The following is a 23,493-nucleotide window of genomic DNA, read 5'->3' as shown; positions in this document are numbered from 1 at the left end:
TATCAGTCATTTATCTAAAATATCTCCATTAATCTTTTACATCAATTATCTACACCATTTGACGACGCCTCCACCACCAACAGTCTCCCCCACTACTACACCATTGCCGCCACAACCACCACCGCATTGCACAGGTACTATGCTAGTTTAAAAACGTTCACTGGCTCGTTTGAGTGCTTAACCTCCATAGCTCTAGAGGCAAAATCTTTATTTCTAGTACTTGATGAACTATAACAAGCTTTGAGATGTGACCAAATCCCCCTTAAAGGCGATAATGAATGGTATGACCCGACCCATATGAGTGGATGGATGTGAACTCATTCAACCGAAAGTGAAATTTTTCCAGTAGCAAGTATTGAAAATTAAGCCACTAACTTGTGCTGAATTTGTCATCAGAAAACTGCTGTTAAAGACAAGTCATCGTACTGGTCAACAATAAAAGGATAGAATGCGCTGCAATGATCTTGTTAAAAACCTTCAAAGCTAGAATCCTATTGCAAAATAAGCAGCGAGAATTTTTTAAGTCTGCTCGTTCCCAACAAACTTCAGTATTTCTATTTGCATTTTAGTAGTACAAATTAGTTGCAGCAAAACCACTAGTAAACTAGTCACTGCAGAATTCACTCTCCATTAAAAAGAAAAACATACTTGGCCACAGGAAGCAATGGTTCCATCCAGAAAAGGGATTGTGCTGCGAGAAATGCACAAGACCTTTCCAGTAAATCATTTGAGGGCCTACATGCGCAAACACCATGTGGGCTTTGAAATGATCAGCAAACAATGTTTCTCACATTTCACAAGTCAAAATCCATTCTCGGTAAAAGTAAAACACTATTAAAAAGCAATAAATCATTTGAAACCGGTAACTATCACCATAAAAACCAAGTTTCCATTATTGAAAACAGGCCATTTCAACGCAAGTACATGTAGAGCGTTCTCAAACTAAAAAGATAACTGCAAAGGTAACACTACATATGACTCAAACCAAATGCTAAAGCGTGGCAAAGATGTGGATGCATCAACAGACACACAAAAACCAAGTGAGTTGTTGCTTACATTACACTTCTGGAGCTGCTGGTATCTGAGACCTCAACAACTTCAACAATGATTTCTACCACCGGTGATGCGTGTGGGGAGCCTAAGAGAAGTCCTGATATCTTCAACTCTTCATCCCTAGCAACCTCGCTGCAGACGAATATCGTCACCTTCTTCAGAACAGGTGCATTTGCCAATATAAGCTTCACAAGATCCAGCTCAGTTTTCCTATAGAACATATTCACAATCTCTAATTCGTACAGGCGCTCCAACCATATATCTGGAGAATTTTCTAGTGTAAAGGATTCGCCTCTATCACATAACTCAACCCATGAATCATCTAAAAGCTACAGTTAATGTCCATATTTCTCGTGTCAATATACCTTTTGACATAACTATCAAAAGAAATAGTTGACAAAACAGACTTATGTTATTTTACCTCTATCTTAAGTTTCTCCAAGTTTGGGGAGCTTCTGATCAGAAGAAGAACAAAAGGTAATGCATCTCTATGAATAAAAGAGATAGATTCTATAGCCAAGTTTTTAAGGTAGACTAATGCAGTTGGAAGAGCTAGTGGAACTCCTCCTTTTTCCGAACCCTTGATCAATAGCCAAAACAAACTATTAATAAACTAGGCTTAAAAGTTGAAACCGGTAATACATTCTGTGGATAATATTACCTCAGTGTATTGAAACCAAATCGACAGGTTTTCAATCACGGGTAAACACTGGAATAGATTAACAATGGCGGAAACGTGAATACCTTGAACCAAGTTAAGTTCCTGCAACAACTTACGGTAATCAGAAAAGTTATAAAAATAACAATTAGGATCAACATGTTATTTTGGTAAGAACTTACTAATGTTTTCAGTAAAGGACAATTGGACAGGAGATGTAGAAGTGTTTCTGTAGAGGTCATTATCTCTTTCAAAAATAAGCTTGTAAGGCTTCCAAATCCATCAAACGTTGGTTGATGGTAAAGATCACACCGAATAAGACATAGTTCTGTTAACTGTCGCAATGAGAAGAGAGATATGGGCAACTGATACCCCCATATAAAGTCAAGAGTTAATTTCTTGACAGTATTTCTCCTCGACAAATGAAATATAATATGGTCAATCTCAACACACGACTGATCTGTGTCGATGGAAAGGAAGACCTCATGTAGCGGACCCTCGTGCATCAACAAAATTTGGTATATAGCATAGAAAAGTTTACACCGCTTAGTCATTGTTTTCCTTTGACTTGGTGCACCAAATAACTCATTCCCATCCGTTGATTCTTGGAACGTATTCTCAATAAACGCAAGTTTAGGAATTTTGGTCCAATGGTATCTCCATTCCTTAGAAAGGATACTTGTCCTTCCTGCTTCTTGAATCGGCAAAAGACATAGGATGGTTTCAAGTATGCTCGGAGGAAGCTTGCTGATCATATCCATCTAAAGATATTCTTGTTTAGCCCGATAACAAATAATGCTACAAAATGTAGTAATTTCAAAAACAATACATAAACAATATAAGCCTGATACATAGTTAAACTTTAGGGAAAAGTGAGTCCAAACTTTAACATTGAACATATATGACACTGGTCGATTAATCAAATATGAAGCATATATATGTAAAATAGACAAAAAAAAACAATATATAAATGAATTAATTAGGTAAAGTTACAACATATATAAATGTGTATCCATTTTAATGAGTATATCTAATGTATGGTGTACAAATTTATATATCATTGGATCGAATTCCATTGAATCAAATTTCATTCGATCAAATTCTATTACTTTGAAAAAAAATTGGTGAACCCCCTTAAACAAAGAAATCTTTTGATGCCAAAGGAATTAAATACCTTCAAATCTGGCAACCAAACATGCTTAAAGAATGGAATGTGATTCCAATACCATCAGAATCCAAACAAAACGCGAAACTAGCTAGTATTCAAAGGAAATGGAATGAATAGAAAAATGAAAAAGGAGAATTTTAGAACCTGTCGACGGGGAAGTGAAGTAGGGAACCCACTACTCCAAAGTCAGCCCGGTCCTATATATGTAGTTAGGGATGTTTTTTTATTTTTTGAACGGCTGTAGTTACTAGCTAGTTAGACCATCTTTAGTTTTTTAAAATCGTTAGAAATTTGAAGTTAAGTATTTGGATCAAGACCATAGGAGCATATCTATCTTTATAAATTTTTAAGGAAAAAATCTTGTCCAAACATATCTATATCTATACTATATTATAAAGCAGATTCCTTTCAGATTTTCAACATTGAATTGAAATTTTCAATACTGATTTTAAGTACATCCCCAAAATACCCCTCTTATCTATTCTATATTTATCTAAAATAATCATAATACTCTTTCCCTCTCCTCAAATCTCAACCAATCATCTTTTTTCTCTCTCTTCCATAAATCATTTATTCCTCCAATTCATTCAAAATCTTTTATCTCAAAAATCATACGTCGATAAATTAAAAAAATTGTATGGGTGTTCTTAAAATTTCATGCTCTTTCATTAGAGATGTCATTCGATATACTTTCGACGAATTTTTAAATCCGAGGGCGGAGGCCGTAGGCATTTGACTATCACACTCTCTGACCTAGCTATCACTCCCACCATCTCACCGCCGCAACGCGCGGGTACTTACTCTCGTATTTTTAGAAATCCTTACACTTTATTTTTGTTTGTATAGGATATTTGTGTGATTGGAGGTAAAATTGAAAATTTTAAAAATTTGTAAGAATATATATAATGAGTGAAAGTAAAAATATCTAAAAATGTACCATTGGAGATGATCTTGGAAATGTTTGGCTCTTCTGTATAATAAGAAACAAAAAAAAATTATTCAAACATGTATGATTTTTCCCCTGCATCTTCTGCGTAAAACATAGTTTTTACTTTTAGGTTTAAACGTTGAAGGTTTAATTAAATATATGGCTTTACTATACACGACCGTCAACAAACCTAATGTAATCCTCTTCATCTAATAATCCTTAGATGACCCATCTCATACAGAAGAGAATCACTTGACACGTTTAAGTTAAACGTGCTAGTGTTAAAGAGCAAGAGAGCAACGGCGTGACAAAAAGGTATTCAATATTTGTTTGAATAACGAGATAGTAGAAAACTAGGCATCATACTCATTAACACCACTAATATTTATTTTGCATCTTAACAAAGACATATAAGACTGCAGCAAAGCCACATGTAAGACGTTTACAAACCAATAAATTCCTGTAAGATTTCCATAAAAAACCAGGTTTCTATTATTTGAATAAATCTTTAACAAACCAAAGAAATGTAACAAGCCAATCTAAACACATGTTCAGGTTAATGTTCTCAAACCAAAAAAATATAATAAATGCAAAGATAAACACCTATATATGCTTCAAACCAAAATCTACAGTCACAATGCAGCTGCAGATGCAACCAACAATCACATAAACTCCTTTCTTCACTTTTTCACATTACACTTCTGGAGCTGCTGGTGCAGGAGCCCTCAAAAGTGGTTGAAGGGCCTTCACAACAATGCTCATATTAGGCCTAAACTCGGCCTCATACTGCACACATAGAGCTGCCACAGCCGCCAGCTACATCAACAAAACACATGTCGGCTGATTAGTTAACAAACTTGGTTAAATTTTAATTAACAGCCAATAAAATATTGATCATATCGTTTTTAGAAAGAGATGGACCTTTGCAACTGCTTTTGGCGGATATTCTCCCTTGAGCCTTGGATCGACACATTGTTTAACCTTGTCTTCACTTAGCCTTGGTGTAGCCTACAGGTAAAACAAAAGAAATAAAGGTTTAGATCTGACCCCATTGCATCCTTGATACAGTCAGTAAAAGGGTGGATCAGGGACTGGGTCAACAAAAGCGGGTCAGGTTGACCTAATCTAAAGTTTGAATTATATAGTATCCGTTACTGGGACCCACGAAATGAAACTTTCAAAGAGCCAAAAAGAATAAGTTCATTGGTGAAATTGAGACTCACCCAGGTCACAAGACTCTGCTGTCCTCGTGGCATAGTATGATCAACAGGTTTTCGACCAGTTAATAGCTCAAGCAGAACAACGCCAAAGCTATAAACGTCACTTTTTTGTGTCAGCTGTCCAGTCATTGCATATCTACATATAGATTAGGTTCAAAAAATTTAGCTAAAAAGCAAGAATTTCTTCATAGAAAAGCAGACATAAACATATGGAAAATGTATATATCATCATATGAATGTAAATCTTTACTTTCTTTTACTATTAATTATATGCCTTTATTTATTTGGTTAACAAATTATAGTTGTTCATAACTTTACATGCCAGGTAAGATTTGGCGAATACTTCAAAAGTTACCAGTTACCCGACCCACCCATATTGCCACCCTGGGTGCATGTATGCGTAAATGATTTAGAAGCATTACTCTGGTGCATGATAGCCAAAAGTTCCCAATACACGAGTAGAATGCAAGCGAGCAGCCATGTCAGGTGCTTGATTTGAGAGGTTAAAATCGGCAATCTTGGCTCTCAAATCTTCAAATAGGAGCACATTGCTAGACCTAATATCTCTGTGAATTATCGATGGTTGGACCTTCTCGTGCAAATAATCCAATCCCTTTGCTGCATCAACAGCAATCCTTACTCGCTGCATCCAATCAAGCACAGGGCCCGGTTGTGCTCCTTGCACACCCTTCCTGCCTGCATGTAAGAAATACATATTTAGAAACCCAAGGCCAACTAACTATAACTTTCATAACCCACTAGACCAGCAAACAAAAAATGAAGTTTCCATACCGTGCAATATGTCATGTAGAGATCCCATGGTTGCAAATTCATAAGCTAGAACACGGGTATTTCCTTCGACACAGTAACCACAGAGCTCAACAAGATTGTCGTGCTTCAGCGTTGAAACCATGGCAACCTTGAATGGGAAGACAAACATGACTCATAAAGAACAGAAATGGCAAATTTTACCCATGATTCATGGAGACAAACATACTTCTGTCCAGAACTTTTAGCCAAAAGGGGTCGGTCAAATAACTCTAGCAGGTCAAACAGATTCAAAATCACCAAAAGTTTCTTTCTGAAGTATACAAACCTCTTGTATTGTTTTATGCAAAATATCATATTAATATTGTAGAACTATAAGTTTTTGTAATCATAAATAAAATGCTAAATATTTATAAAAGTGTATCTGGCAAAGCAAACCAGAGTCCTAAAGAATTACTCTGTTCATTATGCAACCCATCCACCACTCACGCACATGCCAGCTTGAAGTATTCATAAGAACAAAGGAGTGAGATACTAGTCACGAGGCCAGGTTCGGCTAACCTTGGTCCAGTCTGACAAAACTGAACCGCCAAAAAAGACCAGACCAACTCGTACCTGAACTTTCACGCGACGTTGAGCCTAGTTTATTTCTTTTTTTCCCTTAAAAAACAGTTTTCTTATCACCATTTTTAAAAAATAGCTGGTCCACTTTAAATCAATTCAGGTATTTCATTATTCATGATTGATCAGTTTGCCCTGAGGGATCCACTCTGGTTTGGCTCAGTCCAATGCACAACCATTACAGACAGGATATTCTAATAGATCAATTACTTGCAGAAACACCAAATTACCTGAGTCAGAAACTCGTTATTTGATTCAGCCTCGGTAGAAACATCAAGCTTTTTCACAGCCACACTTTTTCCATTATTTAAATTCGCAAAATAAACCCTTCCATATGAACCTTCACCAATCAATGCCTTTGATCCAAAATTCTCAGTTTTTTCTTTCAGTTCATCAAGTGAAAGTGCAGGCATATCGATTGTTGGCGCTGCTTTTTGCGCATCAAATTTAACAGGAGGTGGTATTTTGTCCTTATGCTGCCCTGCATTACGTAAAGATAGATGAACTAAATCATTATCTAGAATTCTCAATATTTGTATGTAGTAGTGGGATGTACATATTGTATTGCCACTCATCGATTTGATGGGTGGTATCCTTTGTGAATAAAAGTCAATTTTCAAAAAAAAAAAAAAAAATCATTATCTAGAATTCTATATAATTTGGTAGTACAACATAAGTGTAAGCCGGTAAAATTCTACAGAACCACAATCATATTAATAGATGAACTAAAATCATTACATAGAATATTAGATAAATTGGTAGTACAACAGAAGTCATAAGTGTTAGCCTGTAAAATTCTACGGAACCACAATCATATTAATACAGCTTGAACCGACAAAAATCTTCACATAATACGGTAAAATCACAACTAGAAGACCTCAAACCCCCATAGGACCTCTTTAATATCAAAATGAAACATGCAATGTCAAAGCAGAATGAAGTTGTGGAACAAAGAGATTTCATAGCCACAAAAGAAGTATATGTTAATCGGGACTATAGCAAATCTATAGTCCTAAACAAACTATTCCAATTAGTAGATGTTGAGATCTATAAGACATCGGGTAATCAGAAGCAATAACCGGCTGTAGATCAGAACATGTTGTAGGAGACGATGTTAATATAAAATTGTAATGACGAACCATGCCGAGTGTTGTGGAACATCAGATCATTTGAGGAAGTCTTGATTAACTTAAGGGTACACGAGTAATTAAACTCTACTCTTAAATAATCAATATTGTTTCAGATAATATCACAGACATCTAGTCGACCACTATATATTCAGAAAACCAATTACACAATGCACATCCAAATTCAACTGCTCGTCTCACACAGCTAATTATGTTGCCTTTTATAATTATAATACATAATCTTGCTATGCTAATTCAATATTTCCAGATTGGAATTGGAAGTGATTATGGATCACCCTCCAATGCAAACATCAAAAGCTATTAAAAGAGAAAGGGGGGGGGGGGGGGGGGGGGACAGCAAAAAACGCCCTTTTTTTACGTTATTGAAATCATTGACAAAATGGAGGAACACGAAACATACCATCAGCATGATCACTGTGATTTTTTACAAATCCATTTTCGTTTGAGGGGTAAGACTCTTCAACTTGACAAGAGCAACACAACCACTTCCGCATCCTATCTCTCTTCCTCAATATTAGATCGTCGTGAGCCCTTGGTTTCCCCAACCGTCTAAAGTATCCAGGAGGAGGTGCGTGTCCCTGCGAAATGATAGAAAAAAAAAATGTACAAGACGTCATATTACAAATCCAAAACCTCATCAAATCATTTGTCAACAACTTCCAAAATATTTCCGTCATGAAGAACTTTGGTGCTGTTCCAATGTGTATTTGGACCGAATACTAGATAAGTGATCGTAATTACGGTGATCATAATACCAAAACAAGAGTATCGCTACTGATAGTATTTCTATATGCGTTTGTTGCTTGAAAGTCGTGGGTTGACGGCATATAGTTTTGGAAAATATTAATGGTCATGTATATAAAACGTAAAATTATACGAGTAACATTTTAAAGTTAAACCCCTGAAATTCAAGCACGATAAGGATTGAAATAATCACTACAAAACACCCCGCCGTCGAAACGCAAAACAACTTTCATCATGTAAATTGAATCAAAAGTTACCAAAGTTTCACAATTCGGTCTTAACAACAATATCATAAGGTTTGACCATTTATAAAAACATATGCATACAAACACATGATTATAATATCTAAAGATCTCAACAAAAAAAAATGCAGAAATAATAACAATGATGATTCATATTCACATATATGTAAATGTAAATTAATATCTTACCACTAAACCACGAAAATGGCCACGGGGATCCATTAATTACAAATTGTTGAAAATTAAATAAATTAAATTTTAAATAGTAATAATAATAATTCAATAACTGAAGCCCCAATTATTATTAATTGAAAAAAATATAGACGATCTAGCAATGTAAAATTCGAGTTTGTTTTTCAAATCTTATTGAATGCAACAATTAATAAAATATGATATAAAAACGTGGAAAAACATAAATGAAAACTGAAAAGCAAAAGGCGAAATTGAAGGAATACCTGTCTTGTTGGTGGTTTCTTCCTTTTTGATCTAGGGCTTAGTGTGTGTGTGTGTGTGTGTAATTATATATATATTTTTTCTGTTTCTATATGCATAAAAAAAAAGTATTTTCTTATATATATTGGTTTTTTTAGTAAGAAGATGATGATGAAAAAAGAAGGATAAATTTGGGGAAAAGAAGGAAAGACAGATAAGCAACAATCGATTACAAAGAGAGAGAGAAAAAATAAATACTTTATTTAATTTACTTATTTATAGAACGAAAAATATAAATAAATGACACCGATGTCTGTCCCCATAACCGACTAGACTAATCGGTTTTTATAATCGTTAGTGCGGTTGTTCTTGCGTTAAAATTTGGTATGACAAACGGAAAATCATTAATCATTTTAATAAATAGCATAAAAAATCCTTTTAAAAACCTTAGATTATCTTTGTTAATTTAAGTGTAAATCATTTTATTTTCTTTCCTGATCACTCTTGGTATTATAATTAAAAGGATTTTTAGGTATTTTTTATAGAAGAATTTATTATTTCTTGTGACAAACACTTAATTAAAAAAAGAAATTTAATTTTTTTTAGAATGACATTTTAGTTTACTACTACTCCTAAATTACATGCATGTCTGGCATGAAACTCATGACTCTCAAAAAATCCATATTCATCAACTCTTACAAATGTAAGAAGTGAAACTCGAAACCAAGTGGATCCTCCAAGGTCAAAGACCTTACCAATGGGTCAACAACCTCATTGATCATCTTAAAATTAATATTTTAACGGATAAAGCGGGTAGATAAAAATTAAGTTAGAAATTTTAAATTTTTTTGAATGATTAAATGGTGAAAAACAAAATACTTAATTTGAAATCAATATAAACAATTCTCTGTAATTATACTTATATGAAGAGGCAATGTTATGAAACCAAATGTGTATTTCAAAATAAAATACTTAATCATTTTTTGTCAAATCACATATTCAAATTGTCAAAATAAAATAATGAATCCTTCTAAAATCACCAAAATGTATCATATGTATTTCACTCACATTATTTCCTAATCTCATATTTTGATTTTGTGACTTATTGTGATATTGTAGTTAAGAGGATTTTAAAGTTGATTAGTTAAGTGGATATATCATTTCCTATTGTCAAAACATGGCAATCCGTGAGAGATAGTTGTTAAAACATGTGAAAAACACATTTTCGAATTTTTAAATATTTTTAGCTCAGAATTAAGGATCAAGGATAAAAGAAAATGTGAAATCGGTCATGCTTGCAAACTAACTCGCCAAGATACGACTCATATTTTCAAAATCTATATTTGTATCAGTTATCCTCGTGACTCAATTATCAAATTATAGTAAACCTAAAATTACGCAACAATTTGATAGCATCACTAACTAATTTCTCATCTGTTACTGATCGTCAAATAATATAGTTGCTAATAGCGGTTTTATCGCTATCAATCATTTTCACAACCATTTATAATCAAACTGTGTTTTCCGTTATCGCACCATATGTATATAACCCATAACATTACGACCAATTTCCACAACATTCAGTACCAAAATGTTGATCAATTAGAAGTAAAATGCGAGTAACATGCTGAGTCAACATCAATGTTGATTAGGATGGGGAAAAAGACGCATATGCTAGATGAAAAATGATGACAGGGAAGTGGTTTTGGCGCAATGACTTATAGGCGCTTCCAGAAAACTCAATCCAAATAAATTTTCATTTATAGAACACAATTGTATACTCATACAAAATGCTACCAAAATCAACTCATGAGTAAATTGAACAAAATAAGTACTTACGTCAAGTTATGGGGAATTTTTAAAAGCCATAACGATCAAAATTGACAAATGGGGTCTGACAACACTTAATACAACAAATAAAAAGATTTTTCATGCGTCACATTAACACATAATCTAACATTATCTCAGTTACTATAACAGTCTATTTCAATACATCAAATACCTAATACATTTCGATATAAATTGGCCCGCATTAGATCCAACCCGAAATTATATATTTTAAGAGTTAATTTCAAAAATCGTCCTTGTGGTTTTATCAAAAAATCATGCTTCATCCTTTAAACTTCAAAATGACATTAGTAGTCCTTTATACGCGGATAATGGTCATGGTTCGTCCTTTAGTCGACCGTATAAAGGACGAAACGTGACCATCATCCGATATATTAAAGGACGAAACGTTACCATCATCCATTAGATTAAAGGACGAAACGTGGCCATTATCCGCGTATAAAGGACTATCAGTGTCATTTTAAAGTTTAAAGGATGAAACGTGATTTTTTGGTAAAACCAAAAGGACGATTTGTGAAATTAACTCTATATTTTAATTACTGCATTGGGGCATGATCGTCGCGAATGGTCTAAAAACCAAAAGAGTGATAATAATAAGTTATTAATAATAACTAATCATAAAATAAAAACGCCCATAAAAGAAGACTTGTTTGGTCTTCTAAACATCAGCGTAGTTGCATAAATAAACTCTCTCACACACAGACCAGAAACCAACTAGTATAACAAACAACAAACAAGAACCGCCTCAAAGGTACCTAATTTTTATTATACCTAATTAATTAATTTTATTTAATACGTATTTTTCCTACAGTTTGCAGCTAATTAATTTGCGAATCACTCTTTCCTTACAGATAAATCCGATGGTTTACAAATCAGTGTAGTTATTTCCAGTTGTATTAATTTTTGGCTTGTGATCAATGTTGTTTATGATGATAATTTAGTCTTTGATGTCAGTTTTTGACGATGATGATGATATATTGATATGTGATTTTTTTAGCTATCTTCTCAATTAGGAATTTGAATTTATTAAAAAATAAAAATCAGAGAAAAAAGTAGGCCACCTGCAAAAGCTAATTGTGATGGATTATTAATGAGGGTTCTCAACTAGACATACTAAATTCCGGAAACCCACCTTATGGCCATAGTTGTCAAACTCGTACCACTCGTGTCTCTTTTTAGTTGCCATGAATTTGAAGTGAATATTTCATAAATGATGGATGGTAAGATAGTTTTTAGAAATAAAGAGTAAGTTGGATTGGTTACGGTGCATTTTCGGACAGTTATTTGGTTTGGGGTCGAGAGAGTATCTCGAAGAGTTTGTCTAATTTTTATATGCTGTAGAGTCATTAAATGCACATTCTTTATCAGATTTGAAAAATGCATATATATCTTATACCATTGTTCTTATTGCCAAAAATGAGTTTGTTTTGCTTGTTCATTTGCCCTCTCAGGGTAACCTGAATAGGGATAACCTAACTCGTTTATATAGTAGCCTGTTCTAATCCGATGGTATGAAAGTCGTAATGGTAACGTGTTTTATACAGATGGATCAATCTGTCTCATCTCTTGCATTCAAAGGTTCCATTCTTGAAGCAATCACTGAAGCCAAAAGGCAGAAGAAACTTTTTGTTGTTTATATATCAGGTAATTTTTGTTTGTCATGTGATATTATTCTTTGCCTGGTTCCTATGTCCCATAAGTTATTCAGAATAACTCGTGTCTCTTTTTAGTTGCCATGATTGATGGTTTGAGGAATATAGAAATTAACATTTTGGCATTGCAATAGCATTCTCTAAAGTTAAGTCACTTGTTTATATGTGCTGAACGTAACTTTTATATAACAGAACAGTGCAATGCAAGTAGCATAATTGCTGTTAGTCATATGTTTAATTTGTGCTGCATGTAAGAGACTAATATGATTTATTGGAGTAAATCCTTTCACATGGATATTGGATTATTATATATCCTTGCTTAAATGATTCACTTTTTTTTAATACTTACAGGGGACAATGAAGACTCCATCTCTATGGATCAATCTACTTGGTTGGATTCAAGTGTGAGTTACCGTTCTATATGTTCCATCTCGTGTTGTATTTTGACCTCTAGTCATACATAACAATATAACATACAACATGCTATAATCTTCGGTCGAATAATCTAATGGGAGCTGGCTACATTTAGGTTGCTGAGTCATTATCAAAGTACTGCATTTTATTGCACATTTTGGAAGGAAGCACAGATGCTGCTCAGTTTTCAGCATTATGTATCCTTTATTTGATTCAAAGCTAATACCCTATTTTTGTTTCATTCTTTCTTGGGACTGTTAATTGAAGAATAATAATATCACCTAGACACATGAATGGAAGGAGGTTACTTTTAGTTTATAAGTTTATGGTGTTCCTTGCATCAATTTGAACAGACCGACAGAAAGCCGCTCCCTGTATAACTGTTATTGGATATAATGGTGTCCAACTATGGCAAAATGGTAAGTTATAGCATTTATTTTGTTTTGATCTGTTTGTTTCTTGGACTATTTTTGTCGTTTTCTTATGCCAAATATTTGTGCAGAGGGATTTGTCAGTGCCGAAGTTCTGGCTTCAAACTTTGAGAAAGCATGGTTGAGTATCCATGTCCAGGTCAGTTATGCACTTTCACTGTTTTTTGTATGTGTTAGCAACTTAGAATTATGTAGTTCCATTATGTAGGTGATTTACTGTACATATGTTTTCAGGTACAAGTGTTATGATATTATTGACTCAGTTATGGTATACATGTGTTTTATCAAACAGGAAACAACTGCCACTTTCTTGACTGCAGCACTTGCCTCGAGACAGTCTGAATCAATTCCTTTTGAAGCCCCTCCTACCGCTTCACGTGATCCTGGTGATTCTTCTTCGGCACCTTCATCAACTAATCCTACTGCTAGTGCTTCATTAGACAAAAAAGACATAGATCATGACAAAGATAAGTGTGTGAATGAAACACCACCGGTTGAGGTAAATCTATTGACAACTTGACATCTCTTCTGGTTGTTTTACCTGTTGTATCAGAAGGTGTCAAACTCTGCAGGTTACGGGTTATCTTGTATCTGTTTGTACAGAAACTTAAAATATTTTTTTTAAAAGAGCAATTGCATTAAAAAATCCAACTTCATCAAGTAATTTTTTTGGGGCAGTTTAAGGTAGTTTGTTCTTTTTTTCCAGTAGAAAAAAAATGGATTTTTGTGCTCATTATAAGTGCATTTTGTCCTTTCTAAAAATAACAACCTTTTTTCCTATAGAAGTTATAGTTAATCCTTGTCTCAAATAAAATGACAGAAAACCACATTTTACATTAATAATCTCACATTCTTAAATAATGTGATTGGTAGGTGTTATCACTTTATGCAATTAGAATATACACTTCGGGCAACTGTAGACCTGTTTGATGCAATTCCTTTTTATAGTTTTTTCACCCATTAGAAGTAGAACATAATAAAATCTACCTGTGTGAGTAAATGGGTCTAAATTGGCACCTCTAGTTGTGTCCTTGTTATTTCTCACTTCTCAGTGTTAATTTATTAGTGTTTCATTATTACCTTTACAGATAATATACTCAAAACTTGGTGATGATGCGTCTCATGAGCCGCTTGTTGATAAATTGGAAGAAGTTGAACAACCAGTTACGACAAATAGTGAACCATTTACCCAAGCGACTCCGAGTGCAAGTGATTCTGGAGCTAACACAAAACCATGCTTAAATGTTAGTCGTGAAGCAAAGCTTTCTGAAAGTTTGCATACCGAGGTGGTGGATAAAATAACCGATTTGCCTTTAAAAAAATCAACTGATATATATCTGAATATAAGATTGCCTGGGGGAGCAAGTCTACAAGAGAAATTTGAACCTACAAGCACTCTGAGAGTGGTGAAAGATTATGTGGATGAAAATCAAGAAAGTAGCATTGGCTCTTATGATCTAGCCGTTCCGTATCCTCGCAAGGTTTTCACTGACCAAGGTATGCTATCTTTTTCGCGGAGCAAATTTTTGTTCTTGACATGTGGTAATCACTGTGCCAAATCGAACTGCCCTTCTTAGGAATATCTGGTCGATTTTATATATCTTTTTAAGGGTTAATGAACAACTTGAAGGAATCAACATTAATTCAACCAAAAAAAGAACATTAAATCACAACATTTTATTTAAGTATCCATAAAATTCGTAGAAACATTAAAATGTTTTGACGAAGGGGAATATTTCGAAGGAAACTGAAAGTACCAATGGTTTTGTACTCCCAGTTTTTTTCTAGAAGAGAAGAGAAAGGATTGGTTTCTCTTCAAATCTTTTTCCCAAGTGTGGAAAGGTTTGGACTATTTTGGAGTAAAAGGAAAGTAAACATTTTTTTTTTGTCACCAAACACTCCTTACTCAGTTACTCTTACCTTTTTTAGGTAGTATGTGTGATTGTATAGTAGCCCACTTTCTTTTTCTTCTCTTCCACTTGAGGATATTGAGAAAAATTAAAACATTAATTGCTTTCCCTGTTTATAACCCAAGAACACACAAAACAAATCATCACCCATTTACATCATAAGCTAGAAGCCTAAAGCCCTTCAACGGTTATGTTAATAATGGTTCTAATTGTGTTGCCATAAATGCAGATTTAAGCAAAACATTAACAGAGTTAAATCTGCTTGATAGACAAGCCTTGATAGTGGTTCCACATCTTCAAACCGGGGGTCTACGCAGTGGACAATCTGCCATACCCAGCCAGTCTGTTTCCACGAGTGCTGCTGGCTCTTCAGACGGGGAAAGTTATTTTTCACTTGTTAAACGATATCTATCGTATGTAAATCCTTTGGCCTATCTTAGCAGTGGAGGTGCCAATTCCTCAACTTCTGTACAGGAAACGCAGAGAACTATGCCAGAATCTGGTGATTTTCTTTTCTTATCCATTTAATTAATCCACTATGTTTATTAAAAATCTGTTGTGGATTGTGGTTATTTGGATTACAAATTTGCTGACGATAGATCCAGGATAACTGGTATTAGTTGGAAGAAGTGATGAACATTTCACTGATATAATTCTTCAATTCATGGTTTTTGTGTTAAACATAATTACAAAAAGACGTATTATCTAATACTTTGAAGAAATAAATGTAGTAGGCTGTATGCATCAAGTTTACACTTTGGACTACTTTCAATCATTTGCCTCATTCCTTTTTAGTTGCATCATCTGTTTGAGCTTACCCATTTTTGACCAGTTCATAAGTAAACGGGTCGATTTTGCAACCTCACTGTTCATCAAAACATTGTATTATATATTTTTCCTTCCAATTTCTAGAAACTTCTAGGAAAAGTCAACGGGATTAGATAATGAAGTTTCCAAGGAGAGAATACAGTTTCACTATTGAGATCCAGTGTTTTTAATTTCAAGTTCTAAATTCAGACCAATTAGTTTGCAATGGTAATCATACTTATGTTGAAGAGACGATATCAAGTTGATAAATGTCTGTCCGCTTAGAACAAGTTCCTTTTGGGTCAATATTCTTTTCAATAGGGGCAACTTTAACTGTTATGATGTGATTTTGGAAGCTTTTCATTTCTAACTAGTTTGTATACCAGGCAACTTTACGGGTAGCAGAAGATCCTACCTCGTAACATCAAACCAAAGAAGTGGTAGCATACCGTCAACTGCTAGAAACAACAAACCAAGTTCATCCAGATTTGGAAGTGGAAGCAACATCCACACACTGAAACATGATGAAGATGATGCCAAATTCAGTGGTAAAAACGCTTTCTGGAACGGAAATTCCACAGAATATGGTGGTGATGGCGACAACAAGTGAGACCTCACAATTACAAAAACACCTCTGTTATATATTTATTTCTAAAAAAACCTTGCACATAGTACTTCTCATAAATTTCAAGTAATAAATATGTTGCCTAATATGAATGTTAATCACCAGTCATTTTTTTGAGTCTCTAAATCCATGTGTTATGTACATGATCTGTGGTTAAGTAGATCTCTTGCACTTAGATTTCAATAAAAAGCAACTTTCTAGGGCCAAAAGGGCCAGCTTCAGTATCCGATAGTCTAGTGTGCCACCCCATTTGATCTGCATGGCCCTTCATCTTTACAACAATGTCTACATGATCTGCTACTATGATTGTCCCTTTAGGTCTAATGATCCTGAACATCTCAATGAATATGTCGACTATGTCACACCTGTATCAAGTAGCACCAAATTAGCATCCCGCCTATTAGCATTAAGATTTATGTTTAGAAATTTAGAACACGGTAGCTTAACGTAGCATGGCAAAATGTAACGGGTTAGTTAGGTAAGCAGTCAACATTCTCTTTGATTTGTTTTAAACGGGCCGTGCTAGATTATTTTAGTGAAAAATTTATTTTAGTTCAAGAATCATCTTGTTATTTCGAATAAAATGATCTAGGAAGTTGTGTATTAAAAAAAAATTCATTAGTATAATGGTTATAAATCAAAATTGTCAAAAATAACCCAAAAATTGCATGTGCACATTCATTGACCCTTTGAACCTGACCCCAGTGAACTTGTTGCTGTTCAATTATGCATACCATTCTGCAAAAAACTGAACCAAGATAAGAAATAGTCGCAATTTGGTTATCAAACTCAAAGGCTTACTTATTCATGTACAAGCTAAACACATTGTCAGCATGTATCAAGTCATATGATCTAGGATAGGTTGAAAAAGGTTCACACCTGAAACCAAGATAAAGACGGTAGACTGTTAATCACCAAGAATTGGCGGTAGCACCACCATATTTAAATAAAAAGAAATACGTATATAAGACGAACCAATTCATGTAAGTTCCTACTAGGCCGCGTTCATAAATGATGCCTAGGGTTTTATTCTCTGCATCGTGAGGAACTATATTCATAACCCAAACTGGATACTCAGAAAGGGAAGCTGCAAACCCACCTAACCCAGCATTCATGTCAATGATATTTCTATACCCACCAGTCAACATTGACTTAAGCACGCTAGCATATGCAGAAACTCTCTGTTTCCATATCAGATTATCATCAAGGATATCTTTTGTATTCAGATTATGAAGGAACCCAATCCTAGGTGGAACAGTATTCAACCTTTTAGGCCATTTTTGAAGGACACCCCCAGAGACATCCTGCATATGTTCTACTTGTGGTAGAGGAGTGATGCATGCATCCATCTCTCTGTACCAACCATTATCGGGATCGTCATTCTCACCACAAAATTTGGGAAATCCCGAATCTCTCTCCATTTTGATGCATTCAATGTGATTGATAGGTTTCTGCCACACAACAATTGGCCCTTTCCCCTTGATCTTTCTCCAACACAATCGCCTAGCAAGATCCTCTAAACGGCTTAGTTCTTTCTTAGGATCCTTGGTGGTTCCATCTGAGGCCGTGTATTTATTTCTCCAATTGATAGGCGGCCCCGACAACACCCAATAACCACCAGGCCGCAAAATTCGGTCAATTTCAATTAGATACAACCCGTCTAGTTACATAAACATCACAAAATTAGCTAGGAAGAAAATATGGCATATGGCTCAAACAAGTCAAGTAGAACCTCATCTTAAGAAAATTGATTATTTCGAGGTAATATTATTTAATTTTTGTAATAATATTTGGCATGTGGCACACTAATTCGTCGGCCAAAAAGACTTGGAAAGAAAAGTGCTTTGACTCAACCCAAGTACCCAACTGGCCCATCCTTATTTGACATACACATTGCGCCATATTTTTAGGTTATATAATATGGTTAAGAGATGAAAAGAACCCCTAATTCTTGAATGATATGAATCTTATTTAGCAATGGAGTTTAACTTCAGTACCGTGATCGGTCCATGGGACGAGGCAACGCGAGCAATGAGCCAAGTCAAATGATCTTGATGGGTAGGGTAGCCTGTAGGTTCCAAGAACACCAAGCATAGCAGGGAGGCCTCTTTCTAGAGCAAATTGCACCTGAGCTTCATGTATGTCCCTTGGAGCTATAGACATAGTTATGATGTTGTAATCCAATAGGGAGTCTCCAAAGCTTGCAACCTGCCATGTTTGAGTCCACAATATCACTAAAGGTTACAGATTTCAGCATCTTTACTTATGAATGAATGGGTAGATTTGGGTTACGTTGATATCTCTAACGGATTTAAAAGATGAAATAAACCAAATTAGCACAAAATGAAACGGGTCAGTGTAACTTAAAGGACTTGTACTCTTGTGTCATTTTATTTAAATATCATATTATTATAAAACTAATATGCCTTTGTAATCAATAATCATGTTTGCCAAATTATTTGTTTTAAAAAAAGATATCTCTTGGCACAAGTGGCCCGATCAATTTTGAGATGTGTATAGAAATTGCCCATTTTGATATGAACCCATTGTCCACTAACACTAATCAGTAATCACTTGAAAGATCATTTGGACCCACTTAAAGTTGTAACAATATATCATTGATAAATAACACAACCGGAATCTTTAAAAGATGAATGAGCTTTCACTTTAGGAATCACACTTACTTACCCCACACCCTGTATCAAGAGCTGTCCTGATAACACCAGATTCTAGTGGCACCATCTTTTTCAATATCTCAATATAACCCTTAACCCCTTGCTTAAAAGAAGTCCCACCTCCCGGAAAAATTAGCCGATCGCCCACCAGTTTGACCCAATTCTGCTGTTTCTTTGACTCTGTCAGTGTCTTAAATGGCACATTACTAAACCAAGCTTGGGATCTGCTTTTAGGCCATGGAAATGGCTTCTTGTACCCAACCGGTGCAGGGACCAAACACCGCAGAATCTCTGCGGTGCTGACCGGACAATGCCGCTCCCTATGCAACATTTTTTCAACATTGAACAATCTTTCCCTTTGCGGGTCTTGACAAGGACAGTAATGGGTGTAATTTTGTGGGCAAATCTTGAATTTTAGTACTGAATTTAGTGGTGGCAGAGGGATTGTGTGATGGGTTTGAAAGTCTAGTGAGTGGCGAGTGTTTTGGTGTGTTAAAGTTGTGAACTTGGTGTGATTTAAGCAGTTTTCTTGGAATTTTGGTGTGGGTTTAATGGTAGATTTGTATGATCCAAGAATATAAAAAGATGTACATATGATCAAGATACAAAACAGTCTAATTAAGGGGTTTTTGAGAGGATTTTGGTGTGCTGGAGGGGGTGGTAATGGTGAGAGTTTTGACATTTTTTTTTTAGTGTGTGAAAATGGAAGGTGTACAAATGTGCGTGTAAGTGAATATATGATAATGTCTCAGATCTGTTGTAAGTGAATAAATGATAAGGTAATGGCTGTATTTTAATATGTTTGGCTTTATTCCCGCTAAAATATCATAAATAGATATGCATCTAAGATTCAGCACCCTTAACTTTGTCTTATGAAAAATGCTTAGGCTTCATTTAACATGCATAAAAAATTTATACAATTGTATATAAAATATCGGTTTTGTTTAGCAAAACCCCTTTAATATATACGAGTAACCGCGCGTTGCAGTGGTTAAAAGGTGAGAACAATATAAAAGGGAGGCAGTGGTGGATTTGAGGGAGGCAATGGAGAAGAGGGCGGCGGCGGAGGGTGATAGAAGGTCGATAAGAGCGTGTAATGATTAGAGAAAAATGGAGGGAAAATAGTATATAATGGTTTTATGTATAAGTATGGATATTTTAGAAAGAAAAAAAATATGCTTAATCTTTTAATCCTAGTCCTCCTTATAAGGGAAGAGTGAGTATAAGGGATATTATGGGAATACTGAAAAAAGTGCTTAATTTCTAAAGATAAAAAAGTCAATATGTTTTATAAAATAGTATAGAAGTATAGATATAGATATATGACGCAGATGAAGCTAGCTCTGGTTTTTCCCAAAGGTCTTGGGTTCGACTCTTAGGAGTGACAAGTCTATGAGTTTTTTCCCTAAATCACTTGTAACGGCTTATGGTCTACATCTGTTAGTCTAGAGTACGTGCAGGACTTCACACCTTTCAACTTTTCAAGTTTGGAAAACGATAGATACATACTACGGTCGATGGTCGACGATAAACTAGAAAAATTATCCATGTTTCGTTGAGTTGTATCATTTTTAGTTTTTATTGACAATAGATAAATAGATATTACATCTACAAAAAAAAAAACGTCTACCAACGTCTACACATAAAAAACTCTGGTCATGGGGTCGGGACTCGGGAGAGACACCTAGTGTGTGGGTTTAACGAATTGTTGCGGGTTTATAGTTTTCACTCATTGATTTATCTAGTTGTAGTTGAATATATCGTATTTGTTGGAAATTTTTATAACACTTTAATCCAATATGAAAAACATAGAACAACTGTTATTTATGTAAAATTTGTTTTGAGACGATCATGATGATATATGAGTTATATATGAGCCGTTTAAAGATAAAATGCTCAATAATGCAATTTGTTCCATATTAGTAATTAGATAAAAAAAAATTCATATTAGTAACTAGGTAGCCCGAGCCGCCCGATGGGCGGCATCGACTTTTAGAAGCGCGTTTATGTTTATTGATAAAAAATAGAGCCCCAAACTTTTTCAAAAGAACATGTGGTATTCATTTAGTTCGATATGAGAACAATTAGTTAAAAAAATAAGTTGTCACATATGAAACACTATTCATTTGTAAGTAACTTTAAAAAAAAAAGTCAAAAGAGAACAAAAAAATTACAACAAAAAAAAATCAAATAACATATATATAAAACAAAATTTTACAAAAAATAGCTAAAAGCTTTTTTAAAAACATTATAGAAAACAAAAAAATTTTAAAACTGTGAACATACAAATGAAATATTAAATAAAACATAATGTTAAAAAAAATGCTACAAAATTTATAATGTTACAAAGTATAAATTGTTTTTTACAAAATACAAAGCCAAAAAAGCAATAAATTAAACAAAAGTTTAAAAAAAAAAAGAAGCTAAATGCATAAAAAAAAAGTGAAAAAGAACAACTCATATGTCATTTTTATAAAGTATAAAATTTAAGGTGAAAAATTTAGAATAGTTATCTAAAAACCAATAAGTTACAAAATACATATCATTTAATGAAATACAAACTTTAAGGGTCTATAATGGAAAAAGAAAAAACAAAAAAGGGCTGAAGTAAACATCCCACAAAAATTCAGGGGGCTTTATATTTTAAAAAGCAAGGAAAGAAAAAAATCAAAGTAGCAAAGACCTTTAGAATCAAGGGGAAGAATGCTTACCACTCCATCTATTTTAAGTTTTATTTTATTTTTCTGTTCATTAAATATATATTCTATGTGTTATTTGGTGACACAAAAAGACAAAAAATAATATTCATATCCTATTCTCTTATTAGAGAAGACAATGAGTAAAAAGGAGAAAGAGACATATATGTATGCTTTCAAAGAATGGGAAAAAAAAGAGAAAATTTCATTAAATTACTCTGTGATTTGCTCTTTTTTGCACATGAGGGTATTTTTGTACTGTTACCTCTAAAATGTAAAAAAAGTGAATCTGGGTTGGGTGGTTGATGATGGAGATAATAAGGGTATGGAGGGGATAAGGTTTAATGGACCAAAATACCCTCACGTGGTATACACGTGAGGAAGATAACATAAGACAATAAACGGTGGTTAAAATGAGGGGTGTGTAATGATACGAAAACCCACCATAAGGATAATAATAATAAAAAAAAAAAGAGGGACGAAAATTGATAAAACAGCAAACCACAAGGTGATCTAAATTTTCTTAAAAAAACAAAAAAAACAAAGAGAATGATAATAAAGAAAGAGTTGGCTGATAGTAATGAAAATATTTTGTAAGCTCATGGTCCCAAGTTGATTTCTGTTTGACATAAAAATAATTTTCTTTAAGATATCCGTTATCAATGAAGTTTAAACCCACATGTAAAGTTTTAAAAATGTGAGTTCGATATTTCAGAATGTCCAGATCATGTGTGGATTAGAAAAGAGGTATTACACCGGCATCATATGATCATACGGGATGGGTAGATTAAAACCAATTGTGATATCTAGTTAAGGTTCTCCGATCCCCATTAACTCTTTTCTGAAAAATATATTGGTATTTTAGTGACTTTAACTTTATGTATTAATTAATGTATGGGAAAATGATATGTACTGTAGACTTTACCTAAACTTAGGTACTGTCACTTTAAAAAAAGTTACAAATTAAACTTTTAAATTTGATAAATATACATAGCCCCCCTGAACTTTACATAACCTCTCTCTGAATTTTACATAATCTCCTGCTTTACATAAGATAGATATTACATGTTTTACTTAACATTTTCCTTTAATGTATATGGTCTAACAAGTTGGAGTATATAAGAAATTCTAAAATAATTACTAACAAATATATACGAACAAAATTTACAAATTCATGTTAACCAATCAAAATCAATTAAATTATTTTTTGTTTTTTTTTTCATTCTTTTCTTTTACTTTTATTTAATTGATCCGTATAAGTTTATAAAATTTTAATTTTAATTGATTTATCCATTTTTCAATGTTATTTATTACAAAAATAAAATTAAAATATAATCTCTATATTAAATAAAACAAAACTATAATGACATACATATTCTATAAAAATTGCTTACATGATACTTTCAAATCTTGTTTCAAAATTTATTTCCTTTTCATTTATTTAACCATGATG

The 23,493-nt window shown here is 33.9% G+C and overlaps 4 protein-coding genes across 7 annotated transcripts; 1 reads left to right on the top strand and 3 right to left on the bottom strand.

Annotated features, from left to right (window-relative positions):
• Nucleotides 1-867: 867 nt before the first annotated feature.
• Nucleotides 868-3,058, bottom strand: LOC122578586 (F-box/FBD/LRR-repeat protein At1g13570-like). 4 transcript variants are annotated; one of them, XM_043750597.1, is made up of 5 exons: nt 3,024-3,058; nt 1,894-2,472; nt 1,715-1,816; nt 1,475-1,633; nt 868-1,382 (listed from the first exon to the last, which is right to left on the bottom strand). In XM_043750597.1, the coding sequence occupies exons 2-5, from the start codon at nt 2,470-2,472 to the stop codon at nt 1,053-1,055; spliced, it is 1,170 nt and encodes a 389-aa protein (XP_043606532.1). In that variant the 5' UTR covers nt 3,024-3,058; the 3' UTR covers nt 868-1,052. The 4 variants fall into 4 exon arrangements, with proteins under 4 accessions (XP_043606532.1, XP_043606516.1, XP_043606508.1 ...); XM_043750581.1 differs by having other exon boundaries at nt 1,894-2,509; nt 3,024-3,038; XM_043750573.1 differs by lacking the exon at nt 3,024-3,058 and adding an exon at nt 2,886-2,984 and having other exon boundaries at nt 1,894-2,509.
• Nucleotides 3,059-4,275: 1,217 nt separating this feature from the next.
• LOC122579605 (PTI1-like tyrosine-protein kinase 3) lies at nt 4,276-9,203 on the bottom strand. Its single transcript, XM_043751808.1, has 8 exons — nt 9,006-9,203; nt 7,965-8,142; nt 6,647-6,897; nt 5,820-5,946; nt 5,450-5,723; nt 5,031-5,163; nt 4,729-4,815; nt 4,276-4,623 (listed from the first exon to the last, which is right to left on the bottom strand). The coding sequence occupies exons 2-8, from the start codon at nt 8,056-8,058 to the stop codon at nt 4,501-4,503; spliced, it is 1,089 nt and encodes a 362-aa protein (XP_043607743.1). The 5' UTR covers nt 8,059-8,142; nt 9,006-9,203; the 3' UTR covers nt 4,276-4,500.
• A 2,277-nt stretch (nt 9,204-11,480) lies between these two features.
• LOC122598999 (plant UBX domain-containing protein 11) lies at nt 11,481-16,795 on the top strand. The gene is made up of 10 exons (XM_043771450.1): nt 11,481-11,581; nt 12,375-12,474; nt 12,834-12,886; nt 13,012-13,093; nt 13,250-13,315; nt 13,399-13,466; nt 13,620-13,826; nt 14,416-14,824; nt 15,467-15,739; nt 16,431-16,795. Exons 2-10 carry the CDS (start codon nt 12,375-12,377, stop codon nt 16,652-16,654), a joined length of 1,482 nt encoding a protein of 493 aa, XP_043627385.1. The 5' UTR covers nt 11,481-11,581; the 3' UTR covers nt 16,655-16,795.
• Nucleotides 16,665-20,079, bottom strand: LOC122598987 (probable methyltransferase PMT19). Its single transcript, XM_043771441.1, has 5 exons — nt 19,358-20,079; nt 18,667-18,877; nt 17,645-18,329; nt 17,471-17,548; nt 16,665-17,034 (listed from the first exon to the last, which is right to left on the bottom strand). Exons 1-5 carry the CDS (start codon nt 20,024-20,026, stop codon nt 16,842-16,844), a joined length of 1,836 nt encoding a protein of 611 aa, XP_043627376.1. The 5' UTR covers nt 20,027-20,079; the 3' UTR covers nt 16,665-16,841.
• Between the last annotated feature and the right edge of the window lie 3,414 nt (nt 20,080-23,493).

This window comes from Erigeron canadensis, chromosome 1 (assembly GCF_010389155.1).
Source record: "Erigeron canadensis isolate Cc75 chromosome 1, C_canadensis_v1, whole genome shotgun sequence".
NCBI classification, from domain to species: Eukaryota; Viridiplantae; Streptophyta; class Magnoliopsida; order Asterales; family Asteraceae; genus Erigeron; species Erigeron canadensis.
Note: the sequence above shows the minus strand (reverse complement) of the source record. Positions and strands in the feature narration are given on the sequence as shown.